Source organism: Nelumbo lutea, chromosome 6, assembly GCF_056320005.1.
Source record: "Nelumbo lutea isolate HS-2025 chromosome 6, American lotus-T2T, whole genome shotgun sequence".
Lineage (NCBI taxonomy): Eukaryota > Viridiplantae > Streptophyta > Magnoliopsida > Proteales > Nelumbonaceae > Nelumbo > Nelumbo lutea.
In genome coordinates this window covers 27,477,503-27,493,808 of record NC_142689.1, presented here as the reverse complement: position 1 = coordinate 27,493,808, position 16,306 = coordinate 27,477,503, and the positions used below count along the sequence as shown (strand labels likewise).

The 16,306-nt window shown below is 36.1% G+C and overlaps 1 protein-coding gene across 1 annotated transcript; it reads left to right on the top strand.

Moving 5' to 3' along the window:
- The first annotated feature begins 10,331 nt into the window (after positions 1-10,331).
- On the top strand, positions 10,332-16,099 carry LOC148848165 (monocopper oxidase-like protein SKU5). Its single transcript, XM_088949773.1, has 9 exons — positions 10,332-10,765; positions 11,091-11,200; positions 11,346-11,616; positions 11,760-11,898; positions 12,582-12,948; positions 13,072-13,437; positions 13,529-13,607; positions 15,300-15,499; positions 15,603-16,099. Exons 1-9 carry the CDS (start codon positions 10,625-10,627, stop codon positions 15,712-15,714), a joined length of 1,785 nt encoding a protein of 594 aa, XP_088805899.1. The 5' UTR covers positions 10,332-10,624; the 3' UTR covers positions 15,715-16,099.
- Positions 16,100-16,306: the final 207 nt, after the last annotated feature.

Genomic DNA, 16,306 nt, shown 5'->3' with positions numbered 1-16,306 from the left:
AGCTGGTCCAAGGTGGTGTGGAATGCTCTTGTTTTGACCAAGATAAGTTTCTTTCTTTGAAAAATTATGGTCTATAAGGTGAGTGTGGAGGTAGATATCAAAGAGCTGGGAATTCCCTTGGCTTCCATATGCATGTGTTGTCGTCACCCTTCAGAAGAGGACACCAATCATGTGTTGGTGTGTGGCTGCTTAGCTCAAAAAGTGTGGCTCTACTTCAACAGAATCTTAGGGTTACCTTTTCAGGGGGAATGAGGATATTAAGGAACTTCTTTCTTGTTTGTTTTTAGCAGCATAGGCTAGGAACCAATGGGATGTTGTAGTGGGGTTGATAGCTTGCTTTGCTATTTAGGAGATTTGGAAGGAGAGGAATAGGTGCAAGATGGAAAATGAATTTAGATGCTCAAAAATAATGATTTGGGTGGTAGTGAGATGGTTACATGAGGTGTCCTCCTCACTGAATTTGACCCATAAGGTGAACTACAACCAATAGATCTCCTTGTAAGAACTGGGGTTAAGGATCCAACCGATCATAGAAAGGAATGTCAAAGTGGTTCATTTGATGGTTGTGCTAGAGGGCTATATGAAACTTAATGTCAATAGAGCTTCCAGAGGTAATGGAGGGAATGGTTTTGTTTGTTTCTTTTCCAACACATGTGGCCTTGAAGCTAATTTGGTTGTAGAAGCTTTGGCTCTGCTAGATGGATTGCACATTATAGTTGCCTTAGGATTAAATAGGATTATGGTTGAGTCGGATTCCAAAATTCTGGTTGATATTCTCAATGGAGTTTGTACAACACCCTAGAAGCTTTGGTTTTGGTTTTTACAAGTATAGGAGCTTAGGAGTAGTTTGGATTTCTTTTATGTACATATCTATAGAAAACTGTTTATGATTGCATAGAAAATCTTCCCTCCCACATCTAGAATTTGGTTAATGCAGATGGTCTTGGGCTTCCATTTCTAAGAATTCATTTATTTTAGGTTTTTTAGACATATGATGTTATATTTATGGGTTGGGTTTCCTTTGTATAGATTTTGAGGGGTAAGGCCTTACGTCCCCCCCCCCCCCCCCGCCCCCCTTGAGGTTTTTTCTTACATATTAAAAAAACAAAAAAAAAATCACAAAACACCCATCAACCAAAAATTAAACTGAACAACCAATTAAGCTTAAATATATGAATATATTATTACACAATTCAGCTAAACAACCAATTAAACTGAAATATATGAACATATGATTACACAATTCAGTTAAACAACCAAAAATTAAACTCATAAACTAAAATATATACTATCAAACAAATCAAATGAAATCAAGCTAAAGTACTTTGTCTTCTTGAGCATTCAGATTTCAGAAAACTAGCTAAGGAGCCAAAAATACAAGATTAACCAATTCATGCATACCAACAAAGCATGATGCATGATATAAAATCCAAATTTTAAGGTTTTAAGCTTCAAATAAGACAGAAATATACCAGTTTAAGCTTCAAATCAAAATTGAAAAATAAGGGATGTGATTCTTAGATTTTGCAATGGCTCTTGGCTCCAATGGAGTGGTCACCGACACAAATGGTGGTTCAGTTCCTTTACAAGAAAATGAAAAATCATAGTATTGAAAATAAAAGTAGTTAATGGCTTAATGCATAGATCAAATCATTCAAATGAGAGGTAAGAGAAAAACGAAAAAAACATACTTATTTACCTGAAATCTGAATAGTCATTGTTGTACTCCTTCCAGACTAGTCGCCAACAACCGCAGCAAAGATTGGTCGCCAGAGGTTAGATGTCCACAGTGGTTGTCGTCGTCCCCTTCAAGAGATGCTATTAAGCAACTCCTTTCAAGATGTCGTTAAGTTGTTCCTTCAAAGATGTTGGAACTTTGGTTGCTGGCAGGTGCTTGTTCGGATTTTGGGAAGGAAGGTGCCGGTGTGTTGTCGTCGTTTTATTAGGTGAAGGCCTAAAGGAGTTTAGGGCTTTTGGGTTTGGCAAAACAAGACCCTAGAGGAAAGTCATCAATGGTAGTTAGGAACTTGATGTGTTTGTCAATTCTTGTTTTTTTTTTAAATAAAATAAGAAATAAAAATAAAAAATGCCGAACCGCTAACCATTGTCTAGGTTGAACATGTTGATGGTTCGACCATCCAGGTCGACGTTTTGTTTTTTACTTTTTCAACAGTTTTGTACTAGAAGATGATTCGGGGTAAACGCGAAAATGTTCGAGTGACTGATTTCCAATCCAAACGGTCTGACCATCTTGGTCAACAACCGTTCGAAAACGGTTCAAGTTACCTTTCATAAAGAAGAGAGTTGGCAATTTACCATATGTAGAGAAAATAATTTCTAATCAATTATTCTCTCTTTAATTATTGACTAGATTTTCATCCTTAAGAGGTAAGATGGGTTCTAGTTGGATTATTTACATAAGTTAATAAGATTTGTAATTCAAATTTGAGTTTGAATTTCCGACATAATGTTAAGCCCATAAGAGTATGGGGTATGGTTCAAATAAAAATAACGATATTAAGGCCCATGAAGAAATTTGAGTTCGAGGTAGGGCCCATTTAAAAGCTCGTGAAAATTTTAATATCTACAGCAATAATCAAGAGTTTTATCAAATAAAAGAAGTATAGGTGAAGACCAGCAAGTAAAATGGGTGGACTAAATTCCACAACCAGTTAAGTGGTTGCCAAACTTGACGTGGCCCTCAATATTCCTTCAATTCTAAACTTTAGACAATCTAGCTAGACCGTAGAATGTAGGCAACCAAATCAATGGATCGGGTATGGTTCAGCACAGGGTGGATCAGATGCCTTCAGACCCAAAACCGAACAAACCATGAACGAATCTAACCTAATTAGACATCAATAACAACGGAACTTCATTTTTTGTAAAATAATCTTGATAAAAATGATAATAAATAAAAAAAATATTATTTATATTTATAAAACAAGTATTTTTATCCAATAAAAACCAATCCCAACCTAATTAATTATTAATTAGGACACAAAACAATGAACTAAGATTTTTCCAAACAAATATAATCGGAACTGGATGTCCTGCAAATGGTATCTGGAATATCTCCATGCGAATGAAGGAAGATCTGGGCTCACAATAATTGGTTTGGTTATGTCAGATAAATCCGCACTGATTTCCATTTCACAGGTGGGGGTTTATATAGACAAACGGACAGTGGCAAAATAAGGAATCTGCCATGGCCAGATCCCACCGAGGCACCGATACCCCCCTTAATTGTCGTTTGTAAGTGGAGATTTAACGGTCACTTGAGGGTTATTGTACACTTCAAACTTGCACAGTACAGCAACAGATGCTCGAACTCCATAGCCGATATTCATATTAGCTAGTATATTAAAGTTGAGAAAAAAAATTAAAATATATTTAAAATGTGACAAAAGTCGTGAAACTGAAATGTGGTGTGGTGATTCACTTTACAATGCACCACGTCAGATGAACTTCAAATGCTGATGTGTTATAGATTTTATCCACTTCAAAACTCTTCCTGCCATTTTTTAAGGGTGTACCGACAGAAATATAGCAAATGCTTATATCTCGTTGTACCCAGAATTGAAGGAAGTTGAACGTTGGCAGATTCTTTACCCTGCCACGTGGATGTCTTGAACCGTTTCACTCTTTTTTCTTCTAAAAGTATAAAGGAGGATATAACTTTTATTTTTATTTTTCTTTAATTCTTTAAACCCGTACTCTCCTCAATTTGAAAAGAAAAGTTGAAAGGGGGACGCCACGCAGCTGAATTTACTCAAAAGATGAGCTGTTCTTGTTCATACTCGATTGTCGATACTCTCTCCCCCTTCTCTTTTTATTGTCTGTCCCCTCCTCCTAACTCCTATCTTTTGATTATTACCAATATGTGGGTCCTACCTAATTTTCTTCTATCCCCATCTTCCGCCTCAAATTTGCTGTTATTCTCCGCCACCTTTTAAGCTTTAATCCATAGTATTAAAAAGTTTAACCAATGTAGAAAGAGAGGAACAGAGCTGACTGAGACCACTTGAGTGTTTCTTTTTTTATAACCAAAATGCCCTCTTAGACACTCCAAAACCCTTCAAATTTTCAAATGGGCCCGAATGATTTTGACATTTTAATAAGATGGCGTTTTGCATGGTTGGGTTTTATCAAGTGTTTTTGTTTTGCCCCAATCAGCATTTTACATAATACCCAAAATGCAACGTCTCTCTGTTCGCTAGTCAGTATACACTCTAGAGTGTAGACAGCTCTTACAAAGGTCAAAAAAAAACCTCTCATTGACGTTGACATTTAAAAATCCAATCAAATAAATCAAAATTTTAAAAACCAAACTAAAAAAATAAAAATTAAACTGAAACCAATTTTAAGAAAAATCAAAATAATTAAAATCGAAATATTTTGTCCAATCCTCAGTTAAAAGCGATTTTTAATAATATATATTATATTATATACATTATAACATATAATATATAATCAAATTTCATTATATTAATATATTAATATAAATATATAATATATTGTATGTTGTATATTATAAATCAAAATTTGGTTTATTCGGTTAATCAAAATTGTAGTTCTATATATCGAATTAATCAAAAACTAAAAAAACCAAATCGAAAAAATTAAAACCAAAATTTTTGGTTTTAATAGAATAATGCTCACCCCTAGCCACATCCTACCATGTATAAGATATAAGTAAGAAAGATGTTTCCTATGTGCGGCTGGAACATGTTATAAGGTCACTGAGTTTCGTTTTTAAGGAGATCAGACATGTAGAAGCACACTCGTGTCACTTGCAATCTGTTCGTTCTATCCATTCTCTTAACCAAAAGTTTTCAAAAACTTTCACTTCAAGCATTTAAATTTGGGGTTTCTACCATTCAGCCCACCCCTAGGTGGAATTACTGATAGACTAAGGGTACATTGAATCCTATCCGCGGATTGATGGGGGGGTTGTAAATTTAATTTTTGACGTGGTTTGCAGTCATTTTTACCCTTTAAATTTTAAAGGACAGCTTTCCACCACCACCATTCGTGACCAAATCACAATTTTGGACATTCTAAAGTGTCACATAAGAGTGGAGTTGATATATTATCCCCACTCTACCTCAATTTTTTTTCTTATTTGGTAAATACCATTTTATGAAATTATAATCTTTAGCGTCCGGTCCATATTGCATTTTCGTTTATCCATAAAATATAAGCATATTTTCAGATTATTCTTCATAAATTTTTTATTTTTGTATGATTGAGAATAGTAACATATGGGGGAATCTGACAAAGCGACAAATATAAGGGTGTATCGTATCATAGGTGGGGTTTTATAAAATAAAAATTAAAAGGTGGGGGTAAAGAAGTAAAGATATTTTAAATAATAACCTAAATATGTTTAAGACCATGTTTAATTTATAGGAATAGGGGTCTAGAATTGGACCCATTTCGATTCCAATCATTTAGTTGGGTGGAATCGAAATCCTATTATCATTCCTATTGGAATAGTATTCTCACATTTGAGGGAATGATTATTCTTTCCCCCCTCCCTTATAAATAAAATCTCATTTTAATTGATTTTAAATTTGATTTTGATTCCTGTTTAAACCATATAGATTCTAAAAATAAATCATTTCAATTCAGATTCTGAAGCCAAACTGACCCTAAGCAACCGTTTAATTTATATAAAGAAGCTTCTAAAATAAATAAAAAAGAAAACAGCCTTGTCGAGCCATCGAGGGGAAACGCCTTTCAACCTTATTCCAAGTTTACATCTGCGCCGATATCAGTGGGGGATATTCTCAATACACGATTGGGATAAATGATATGATGTGGGCGCAGATGTGTAGAAAAGGCGCCCCAAATGTAGACCTGAGCGTGCATTGGGAATATTCATTGTGATTGGGAGGTGTTACCAATAAACGGATGAAATTTGCTGTGTGAATTCGTTTAGCCCAGTTTAAGGAAGAGGGCAATACGGTCTCTTGACGTAAAATAAAAATAATTTCTCGTATTAAAATTCGATACTAAAACACGATATATATATATATTTTACGGCGAGTCCCGAAGGGATGACATGATCACGTTATTTTTCGCAAGTAGAGAAACAGCTTTTGATACGTTATCCTCGAAGACCGTTGCCATAATTCCACCCAGGATTAACCGATTAATTAATAATGTAAGCAGATCAGACGGAAATAATGTCCTGCTCTGCTCCTGTCTGTTCACAATCGAGTCAGTCGGACCCACTCTCCCTCCCTCCCCGTACGTACAGTTAATTCCCACTACGAGAAAATGGTGCAGGCTGCAGTGCAAGCTGATCTGTTGCCAGTTGGCAGTTGCCACGCACCAGGTACCAGTATCCCTACATAGGCAGACCAAATCCAAAAAGAGCGTGATACTTGAAAGCTGAACCGAAGAGGAGTGTGGGACCCACATAGAGGGTGGGCCCGCTCTGCAAATGGACGCTTTCAGAATTTCTGAACGTTGGAAGGTCGGGAATCGGGATATGGCTGTAATTTGAAATTTCAAAAGAAAAGAAGAAAATTAGCGTATGTGTACTGGATATTGGCTGGCGGTATCTTCCATGATCCATGACCCACCATTCCACCTCACCCTCCTTCCAAGTTCCAAGTTCCAAGTTCCATGACCGACATGGAATAAATAAATAAAAGCTCCAAGCCTATGTTTCTAAATTGGGTAAATTAGAGGGGCACCCCTGTCATTTGGGCAATGTCACACTGAAGTCCCATTTACTTATATGTTTAAATATTATGTTATGTCAGACTCTTTGAAGGATTAATGTAAAATTACCCAATTGTTAAACCTTTAACATCATGAAGTGCACCTTCAAGACAAAAGTCAAGACTTTTTTTTGGATAGAGATAGACTAAAGTGAAGATTAGGTGGTGACTAATGTTTGTTATTGAGAGAGATTTGTTCACTATGATATATCATAGATCCTCCATTGATTTATTTATGCGCACTGACAAACTAGGCTTTAGATAAGCACTTTGTTTCCTATTTTCGTGCTTTCATCAATAAAATACATTTACAATAAAAAAGCTCGAAGTAAGAATGGGATGTTTTGTGCTTCAATTGCATGGCTTCGAGCAAATTTGATTTTCATAAAATGTAGTATCTTAAAGAATCTTTTTTTTTTTCAGATTTACGTAGGGTCTATGAAAAAAATACTTTCTTTGGATATTCCATTAGGTGGTAAATAAATTTTTCATGCACGAGGAAAGTTGTCAATATTTGGATGGATAAAAATTGTTATTTTAGTAATAGCATTTTATGGCTAAATAGTCATTGTCTTTTTTACATGAGAAATAAAAGAATATAGGTAAATGCTGACTTACTAAGTAATTATTTCTTAGGGAATACTTTAATAGGTGAGTGTATTTACTTGAAGCAAACAGGGCCAAAAAAAGAACCCTCACTTTCGAAGTTATTGCTCTTGACACCAAAGTTCTACTAGATCATAGAACCCTTATGCCCAATAAAGATGTAGGTCCATGTTAGTGAGATTTTGGGTTTTCGTTTTTTTTTTCTTTTCAACAAAATGTTTTATCTCACCTTGTATCTAGAACATGGACCGGGTCAGGCCGAGTTCTGGTTGGGCTTTGCCTCTTTATAAATAGAAAAAATACTAAGCCTGAGCTCAAGCCCGATCCAACCATCGGGCCTAGATCTTGAGCCCGAGCCCGGCCCTATATAAAGCCTGAAGCCCGACTTTGATAGGTATTTTATAACATATTATATAATATTTTATACATTATATATAATACTTTTTCGCTATTAATTTTATTATTATATAATATATATTATGTATTATTAACACGTATAATATATTTCTATTTATATTTAATATCATCGGACTTGGGCTCGGGCCGAGCTTATTTGGGAAAGCTCGAGACCGGCCTGAAAATAGTTAGGCTTGGTTTTTAGAGCCCGAGCATGTGGTCTTAAAATTTTGTTCAAGCCCAATTTAGAACGGGTTGGGTCGGGCCAGCCCATCAGGCTACCCGGCCCATGAACATGTGTACTTGTATCTAAGAAGCTTTCCCAATATTCATGTTCAGTTGTACTTGTACATCTCCAAATTCAATGGAAAACTAGAGAAAACTAGAGAGACCATTTTTCTTATATTTCTTGTTAATTTCACTGTAATCGATTCCTCTGTTCCTCTTTGCATTCCTTCCCTTCCAATGTGAGTTTTATTCTAGGAAAATTTATGATGCTACAAAGAATGGTACTGAAAGAGAATTGACTAGTCAAAAACCCACCCATGAATTTTGATAAATAACACCTGATTGGTTATCATGTTTATGATACCAATTAATTGGTCAAAAGTTTTTTAGATGTTATATCTTTTTGGTATCATAATGGATCTCATGTATATATTTACATAAATGCATATATATATATACATGTATAATTTTAGAGCAGTTTCGATGACCAACCCAAACCTAACCTAGTGCATCAAATTACAATACAGGCTAGACTCATGTTGAGAAGATTGAATTTGATCTCTGGCTTGGTATGAGCTCAACCCTTAGGCCCAAATCTTAGGGTTGGGTCTAGGTTGTCCATAAACCCGACCTGATCCACCCGACTTGCACCCCTAGTCACATTTGGAAGAAATTTGTGGCGTCTAAACGCCTAATTGCTCTCTAAGTTCCTCTTGAATTAGCCTTATCAGGCTTAAAAAATGTTCATCCAAACGCAATACAAATTATTTTCTTAAAATTGACACATCACTTGGATGGATGATATTTATATAGGAGACCATTTTTGTGACCTTGCGCTAATTTCGTACATTATTTGGATGCTTTTTACATCAATACGTTCCTTTTGTGATAAACACTAAGGTGATATTTGGCATCAAAGCTTATTCTTCCTTACTGATTTTTCAAAAATCGGTGATTCTTAAAATTAGTGTTTTTCGAAAATCGATAAATTTTGTTATTTGATATCATTTTTGTCATATAAACTGATTTTTGAGAAATTGGTTTTGAGTCTGTTTGGTACTGGCTCTCAATGGCCAATTATTTTTGTATTAGATTTATTTTTCAATGTCATGTCCCGTGTCATGTCATCTTAGAAAATCAAAATCAGCTAGAAATTAGGAAATCACCAAAAAATGTGATATTTGAAAATAACTGTTTTTTTTTTTTTCTGCTTCATGGGGCTACACAACAGGGCGTAGTCCATCCCCTTTCCCTTAACCCCCTCAACCCTTGGTGGCAGCGGGACTTGATCACAGGTCTTTACTTCGACGAGTTAGAGAAACTACCAATCAAACAGAATTGATTTTTGGCCGATTTCCTGAAAATAATCAAAATCGGCTAACCAAACAAAAATTTCAACGATTCCTCTAACTCTGATGTGGCTCCAACATGATAATGATTTTCAAGAAATCATCATCCATGCCAAACATCACCTAAATTCTTTACTCTAAAGTTCAAATCACTAATTTCTTTTTGGCATTAGATTAATTAAATTTGGATGACTGTGGTTGTTAGGTTAATGCACTAAATATCAAAGGTTACTTGGAGACCATTGCACATCACGTAGAGGTTGTTTGGCATCCGAGCATTTTACAAGCGTTCTGTTTCGGTAATGGGCTTTGATTCCGAAGCGGTTCGTTTCACCTATTCTTTTTGAAAAACACACAAAAAAAAAAAAGTGGTGCAAGCTAACCAGGTATTTAAAGTAATTTAGGTTAATATTATAATATATTTATAATGATAACATTTTAAAAAGTAATAAATTTGTTCAAATTTCAATGTACCATCACGCCAATTCAAGATCACCTACGTGATTCAAAAAACATAAATTTAACATTTCAACAAACCCCTCCTTTCCCAAATTCCAATGGTAATCATTATAAACACATTATTTTTGAGAAAAACCTTTGCCAAATGCAATTTTCTAGCAAATTCCATTTATTTGCTGATATGGTGTGCATCATTGCATGACAGATCAACAGAAACGATCATGAAACGCACCAATGCTAAAAATATACCTAGTTTTTCAAGATTATTTGTCAAATTAGGCATGAATTCAACGGTCCTGATCTTCTGTCACAAAATCATAAAAGGGCACAATCATCTTCTAAAATAAGACAAAACATATCATAGCGTTTCAGAAATGTTTAACCATGAACGTAGATAATTGACAAAAGTGATGAAAGGGATTGCTTGTCATAGCATAAAAATATGAAGGGTCAAATGTGAAAAACAATAGTATAAGGGACCATGTGCAATACCCCATAAACTGTAGGGAGGGTCCCAGTAATTTACCCTTTTAAATTTAGTAACAGCCAAATATATTTTGAGATTTTATTTATTTCTATATTTTTAAATTTTAGGGCAAACCGGCAATTACCCTCATAGACAATGGCGCTAGTGACAAACTGCGGCAAAAGAAGCCGTTTTCTCATTATGACTCATTTTTTTGGGTTTTCTCATTATAACTCAAACTCATCAATCTTCACCCCCTCTCTCCTTCTGCTGCTCCTCTGCTGCTCAATTCCCTCTCTTTGTTGCTCTCTAACAGATAAATGTAATCAACCAACTTCTCAGAAAATTGGCTCCAAATACGCTACAAGCACCCTTAAACTCGCTACATGGCTTCTTTTCGGTTTTTCCCTCTGATTTTGCTCTGCATTTCGTCATTTTTGTGCCTCTGTCTTGCCGAAGATCCCTTTGTCTTTTACGACTGGGAGGTCTCTTACATCACGGCTGCTCCTTTGGGTGTCAAACAACAGGTTTGAGTTTTGGATCTGCTTTCTGTTTCCTTTGTCTAGCGCTAGATCTTCTCCTCTTGTTTACTGGGTTTTTCTTCTATGAGGCGTTTGATTTTCTCTGGTAGTCTTTCTTTCTCCGGATCTACTAAATATGCTAGTTTATACAAACTTAGTGGCTTTGCTTATCTTGGTTTTGCATTCTCTTTTGTTTTTTTTGTTATCTGGGCTTTGCTGTTATTGTTCTACTACTATCTAAAACCCAGAGATTTATAGCGGCTTGAAGTGATTTAGATTTCGTTTGAAGTAATTTTCTTCTGCGTCTCTCTGCATTGCCTTGGGATTGCAGGTAATAGCGATTAATGGCAAGTTTCCTGGACCTACTGTTAATGTGACTACGAATAACAACGTCGTCGTTAATGTTCTGAACAGTCTGGATGAAGATCTCCTCATTACTTGGTAAGTTTCAACTTATGTTGTTCTACTTATTTTGCTTGAATTTACTCCTCATATAATTCTGGGGTATAGCTGCTGGAGTTTATTATTATTATTATTATTATTATTTTAACTTTTAAAGATTTGTTTATGGGTTGGGTTTTGACAGGGACGGTGTTCAGCAGCGTCGTAATTCTTGGCAAGATGGTGTTCTGGGAACCAATTGTCCTATCCCTGTGGATTATAACTGGACTTACCAGTTTCAGGTCAAGGATCAGATTGGGAGCTTTTTCTACTTCCCTTCGCTCAATTTCCAGAGAGCCGCCGGTGGTTATGGAGGCTTTATTATAAACAACCGGCCTGTCATTCCGGTGCCTTTTGGGACCCCGGATGGAGATTACACTATTCTGATTGGTGACTGGTACAACCGAAACCATACGGTCAGTGTTATTGCATGATCAGCAATCTTTTTTTTTTTCAATTCTTCCTTTTTTCTCTTTTGATTTTTTATTGCTTTTAAGGAAAATCAACTTGGTTTCTAGGATGTGTAGTGGTTTATTCTATGAGCCTCTTCTGGTTGTAGGATCTGAGAAAGGCCCTTAATGCTGGTAAAGACCTTGGGATGCCAGATGGAGTGCTCATAAACGGGAAGGGTCCATACAGATATAACACCACTCTCGTTCCAGATGGGATTGATTATGAAACTTGGAATGTCCATCCAGGTAATTTGAATCCAGCTTTGTGAATAATGATTTGTGGATTTTTCTTTTATAGTTTTATCATATGAGTTGTGGATTTTATATCATATATCATTTTACATTTGCCAACCTTTTAGATCTAGGAGTTGATCAATGACATTGTTAGTTCCTATCTTGAAAATAATTCTAGAACACTAACCTATTTTAGATCTAGGAGTTGATCAATGACATTTGCCAACCTTTTACTTGATAACCTTTTACTTGATAGATCTAATGACAATCTTTATGGAGCCTGATATATTGTTTGGTCAGTTTAGTTTTAATGACAATCTTTATTATTGAAAGTTGTTATGCTTTAAAATCTAATAATGCATAGTGATGCTTTAGTAGTGGGTAGGATACAGAATGAAGCACCTCTCTTATGTAGCGGAGTATTCATTCCAATTCATTAATCAATAAAGTTTCAACAGCCAATAACCAGCCAAAATAAATTTCAACAGTCAATGCTGTTATGATCAAGGGTGGAGAGAATGCTAGAGTTGATAAGAACTCTTTCTCTTGGTATCTTAAGTTATTTAATCTACTAATTTTGGGGATATCAAATATTATCTCTTATACATCTGTCTCCTACCATTTGTATTTCCATTTTTTTGGTTACAATGAAATTCTTTGTAGTCTGAAAGTACAGTTGTATGATGTTGGGGCAGGCAAAACTTATCGTATCCGTGTCCACAATGTTGGAATCTCAACTACTTTGAACTTCAGGATCCAGAACCACAATTTGCTTCTTGTAGAGACAGAGGGGTCATACACAGTCCAGCAGAATTATACTAACTTGGATATATCTGTTGGACAATCTTATTCATTCTTGGTTACCATGGATCAGAATGCAAGCAGTGATTACTATATTGTAGCAAGTGCTAGGTTTGTGAATGAATCTCTTTGGAAAAGAGTCACAGGTGTTGCAATCTTGCATTATTCCAATTCCAAGGGAAAGGCATCTGGTCCTCTCCCAGATTCACCAAATGACTTTTTTGACAAGACGTATTCAATGAACCAGGCAAGGTCTATCAGGTTTGTTCACATAATCTTCTGGTTGTGATGGGAGTACCTCATCCCACCCACCCCCCAAAAAAAGTCTGAAAACACAAATTATCTATCTATTTATTTTGACTTCCCATTTTCCAAATTTACTAGGTGGAATGTGTCTGCTAGTGGTGCTCGACCTAATCCACAGGGGTCTTTTAGATATGGCACAATCAATGTGACTGATATATATGTTTTGAAGAACAAGCCACCAGTAACAATTAATGGGAAGAGAAGAACTACTCTCAGTGGAATCTCATATGTCAATCCATCTACCCCAATCAGGCTTGCTGACCAGTACAATGTGAAGGGGGTATACAAGCTTGATTTCCCCAACCGGCCACTTACTGGACCATCTCTAATGGAGTCATCTGTTATAAATGGTACATATAGGGGATTTATGGAAGTCATTCTACAGAACAATCATACGACAATCCAGAGCTATCACATGGATGGTTATGCATTTTTCGTGGTTGGGTGAGCATTTCCTATACATGGTGTACACATCCATGAGTTACATGGTAATTTTCTCACTTTTATGAATAATAGTTCAATTGATTGGTTACAGGATGGATTATGGAGAGTGGACAGAAAACAGCAGGGGTACTTATAATAAATGGGATGGAATTGCTCGCAGCACAATACAGGTGTGTTTTGATTTTTCCTTATCTTGGTCAACTTTTTATTTCTCAGGTTTATTTTTTTCCTCTTTTCTTTTAGTGTATAGAAAACAAAAAAGGAAAGGAAAAAATGACAATCCATTCTTCCATTAAACGATGGCTGACCAGCATCATTAAAAGACATTTTCTTTTAGTTCATGACTCAATGGTTCCTGTGCTGCATATGGTTGTGTGTCACTTATTAATAGCTTTAGTGTCCAATTTTCTAAATGCCTCTTCTATGGTTTGTATCCCAAGAAATCCAGAGGGAGGGCTCTTTTAACCTCTAAATTTTGAAGTACTTTGTGGGTATTTATTTATTTATAGAGAATGGTAACCTGTATTTATATAATATATGGAAAAGAAAAGGTCTTACATGATAATACATTTATGTACAGAATATCTATGAAAGCTCTCCAGAAAAAAATACCAGGTAGGTAAAGAGCTGTTTCTATACTAAAAGGCCCTTTCCTCCCCTAGGAAGCCATCTACTACATAGTCTGAAGTTGTATTTAGGAAAAATTCTAATCTCATTGAGGTAGTTGACCAGGGGCCATTACTTGGTTTGATGGTAAAATTTTGGGCTGGCAAGTGTGCAAATGCAGGTTTGAATCTGAGAGCAGCCACTTTGCACAGAAAAAAGGCCAAAGCTTTGGATCTCATCCAGTCCATCCCACCTGATAACAGCTGGGACCAACATAGGGTAATGACTTTTTTTATTGAGGTAGTGGAAGGGGCTAGAAGAGCTATGGGCAGGACCGAAAGGGACTTGGGTGGAAGTAGTAAGAAATGATTAATGTATGGGGAAACAGGATTAATGTACCCGAACCCATATAATTGGGGTAAGGCATTGATGATAATGATGATGAGTGGGCAAAGTGCCAAGGCCCTCTTTGGACCTTGTCTCCTTGATGGTTAAGACTTTTTATCTATAGATTTTCTGTTTGTTATTTCTTTATCCTTTGGATTGTACAACCTGTGGTGGTGCATTTAACAGTTTGGACAGATTCCTCATAAGCTTTGATGCATCTTTATACATTCCTTTAATTATCTAAGTCTTCGTTATCTCTACATTTACCATTGGTTAGTAAAGGTAACACTCATTCTTCTCTTGGTTTATGTGGAAAATGCTTGGTTGAATGTTTTCTCCTTCAGTGATAGCTTTTTCATCTGGTCTTGTGCATCTCACGTTACCTTCATTTAATACCCTAGGTCAAACAGAACATCAGCACAAAGAATTCATTGGGTTCATACTGTTGACTTTGTGAGTTCATAACATGGTGGATGGGGATCGTTAAAAATCTGGTTGTTACCTGTATAATAACAAGGTTTATGAGACAAGTTGCTGCAAGAATATCTTCAAAGGAAGAACATTGCACTTATGAGTTGAAAGAGATCTTAGATTAATTGTCACTCAATGTGCTCATTCTATATGAGTTGAAAGATTGGTTGCGTAAAAATCCTCAGTTGAGTAGTGTTGATACTCAGTTTATACAGCATCCAGTTGAGATATTACTATGATCACTATACACATGGCCCCTTCTAAGAGGATACAGAGAAATTGCATTTGTGTTGCAAGATTTTTGCTTTTATTTTTTTCTATTTTCTTTTTCAAATCAATTCAAGGAGGAAAGAAGAAAAGAAAAGAGACTGAATATAGTTGTGTTGTTTTTTGTGTAGGTATACCCAGGAGCGTGGACGGCAATTCTAGTCTCCCTTGACAATGTTGGAGTCTGGAATCTCCGAACAGAAAATCTAGACTCATGGTATCTTGGCCAAGAAACATATGTAAGGATTGTTAATCCAGAGGCCAACAACAAAACTGAGTTGCCAATACCAGACAATGCTCTGTACTGTGGCGCACTCAAATCTATGCAGAAGTATGTAACCAAATCCTTGTTTTCAAACAACCCTCTTTTTTATGTAGTCATCCCCAATTCTCCATCAATCAAAACTTATACAATCTTTGCTTTACATCTTCAGGGCACAACACCACAAGAAGAAGAATGCTGCTTCATCAATCGCCAGTAGAAGATGGAACGTGTTCTTCACTCTGCAAATGTTTCTCTTTGCTGTCATTTTCATTTTCCACTAAATTTTCATGCTGCCAGAACTCTACAATCTTCGGTGATGATAACAAAGATGGTGGTGGCTATGATGGGTTGTCTTGTGCCTGTTGCTGGTGGGGGCATGCTTCCTTGAGAGTGACATTTTCCAGTTGCAAGTGTTTAGGTGTGCAAAACCAATCCTGTTAATACGAGTTTTAGCTGTGATTTTGGCCTGGTGTCTTCCCAACTTTTTTCAGTCCCCAATTCCTTGTATTTTGGGTTATTGGGTTGGGGGGGGGGGGGGAGGGTTATTTATCATTCTTTTCGACCCTATAATTTATGTACCAATGAAGATTCACCCATTTCACTACCATTCGACTCTCCATACCCAAGTTTAGATGATGTTTATCCAATTCTAGTTCTTTTTTGTTACAGAATTGATTTTTAATTACATTTGAACATCTAATTTGAGCATAAGATGCATGGCTGCTGCATAGCTCATGAGCATGACAAGCAGCAGCGGGGTCGTAGATAGTCATAGTGGGTTACCGTCAATGTGAAAGGTGAGGAGAGAATGTATGTGGTCCATGATGTTGGTTTTTGAAAGGCCTCTCTTTTTTGGCTGTCTGGGTGCAGGTG

What these genes read in the sequence shown, in the direction of transcription:
- LOC148848165 (XM_088949773.1), top strand. Translation starts at nt 10,625, where the DNA reads ATGGCTTCTTTTCGGTTTTTCCCTCTGATTTTGCTCTGCATTTCGTCA. An exon ending in CTTTGGGTGTCAAACAACAG is followed by an intron (nt 10,766 to 11,090) that starts GTTTGAGTTTTG and finishes TTGGGATTGCAG; the next exon opens with GTAATAGCGATTAATGGCAA. An exon ending in TTGCTCGCAGCACAATACAG is followed by an intron (nt 13,608 to 15,299) that starts GTGTGTTTTGAT and finishes TTTTTTGTGTAG; the next exon opens with GTATACCCAGGAGCGTGGAC.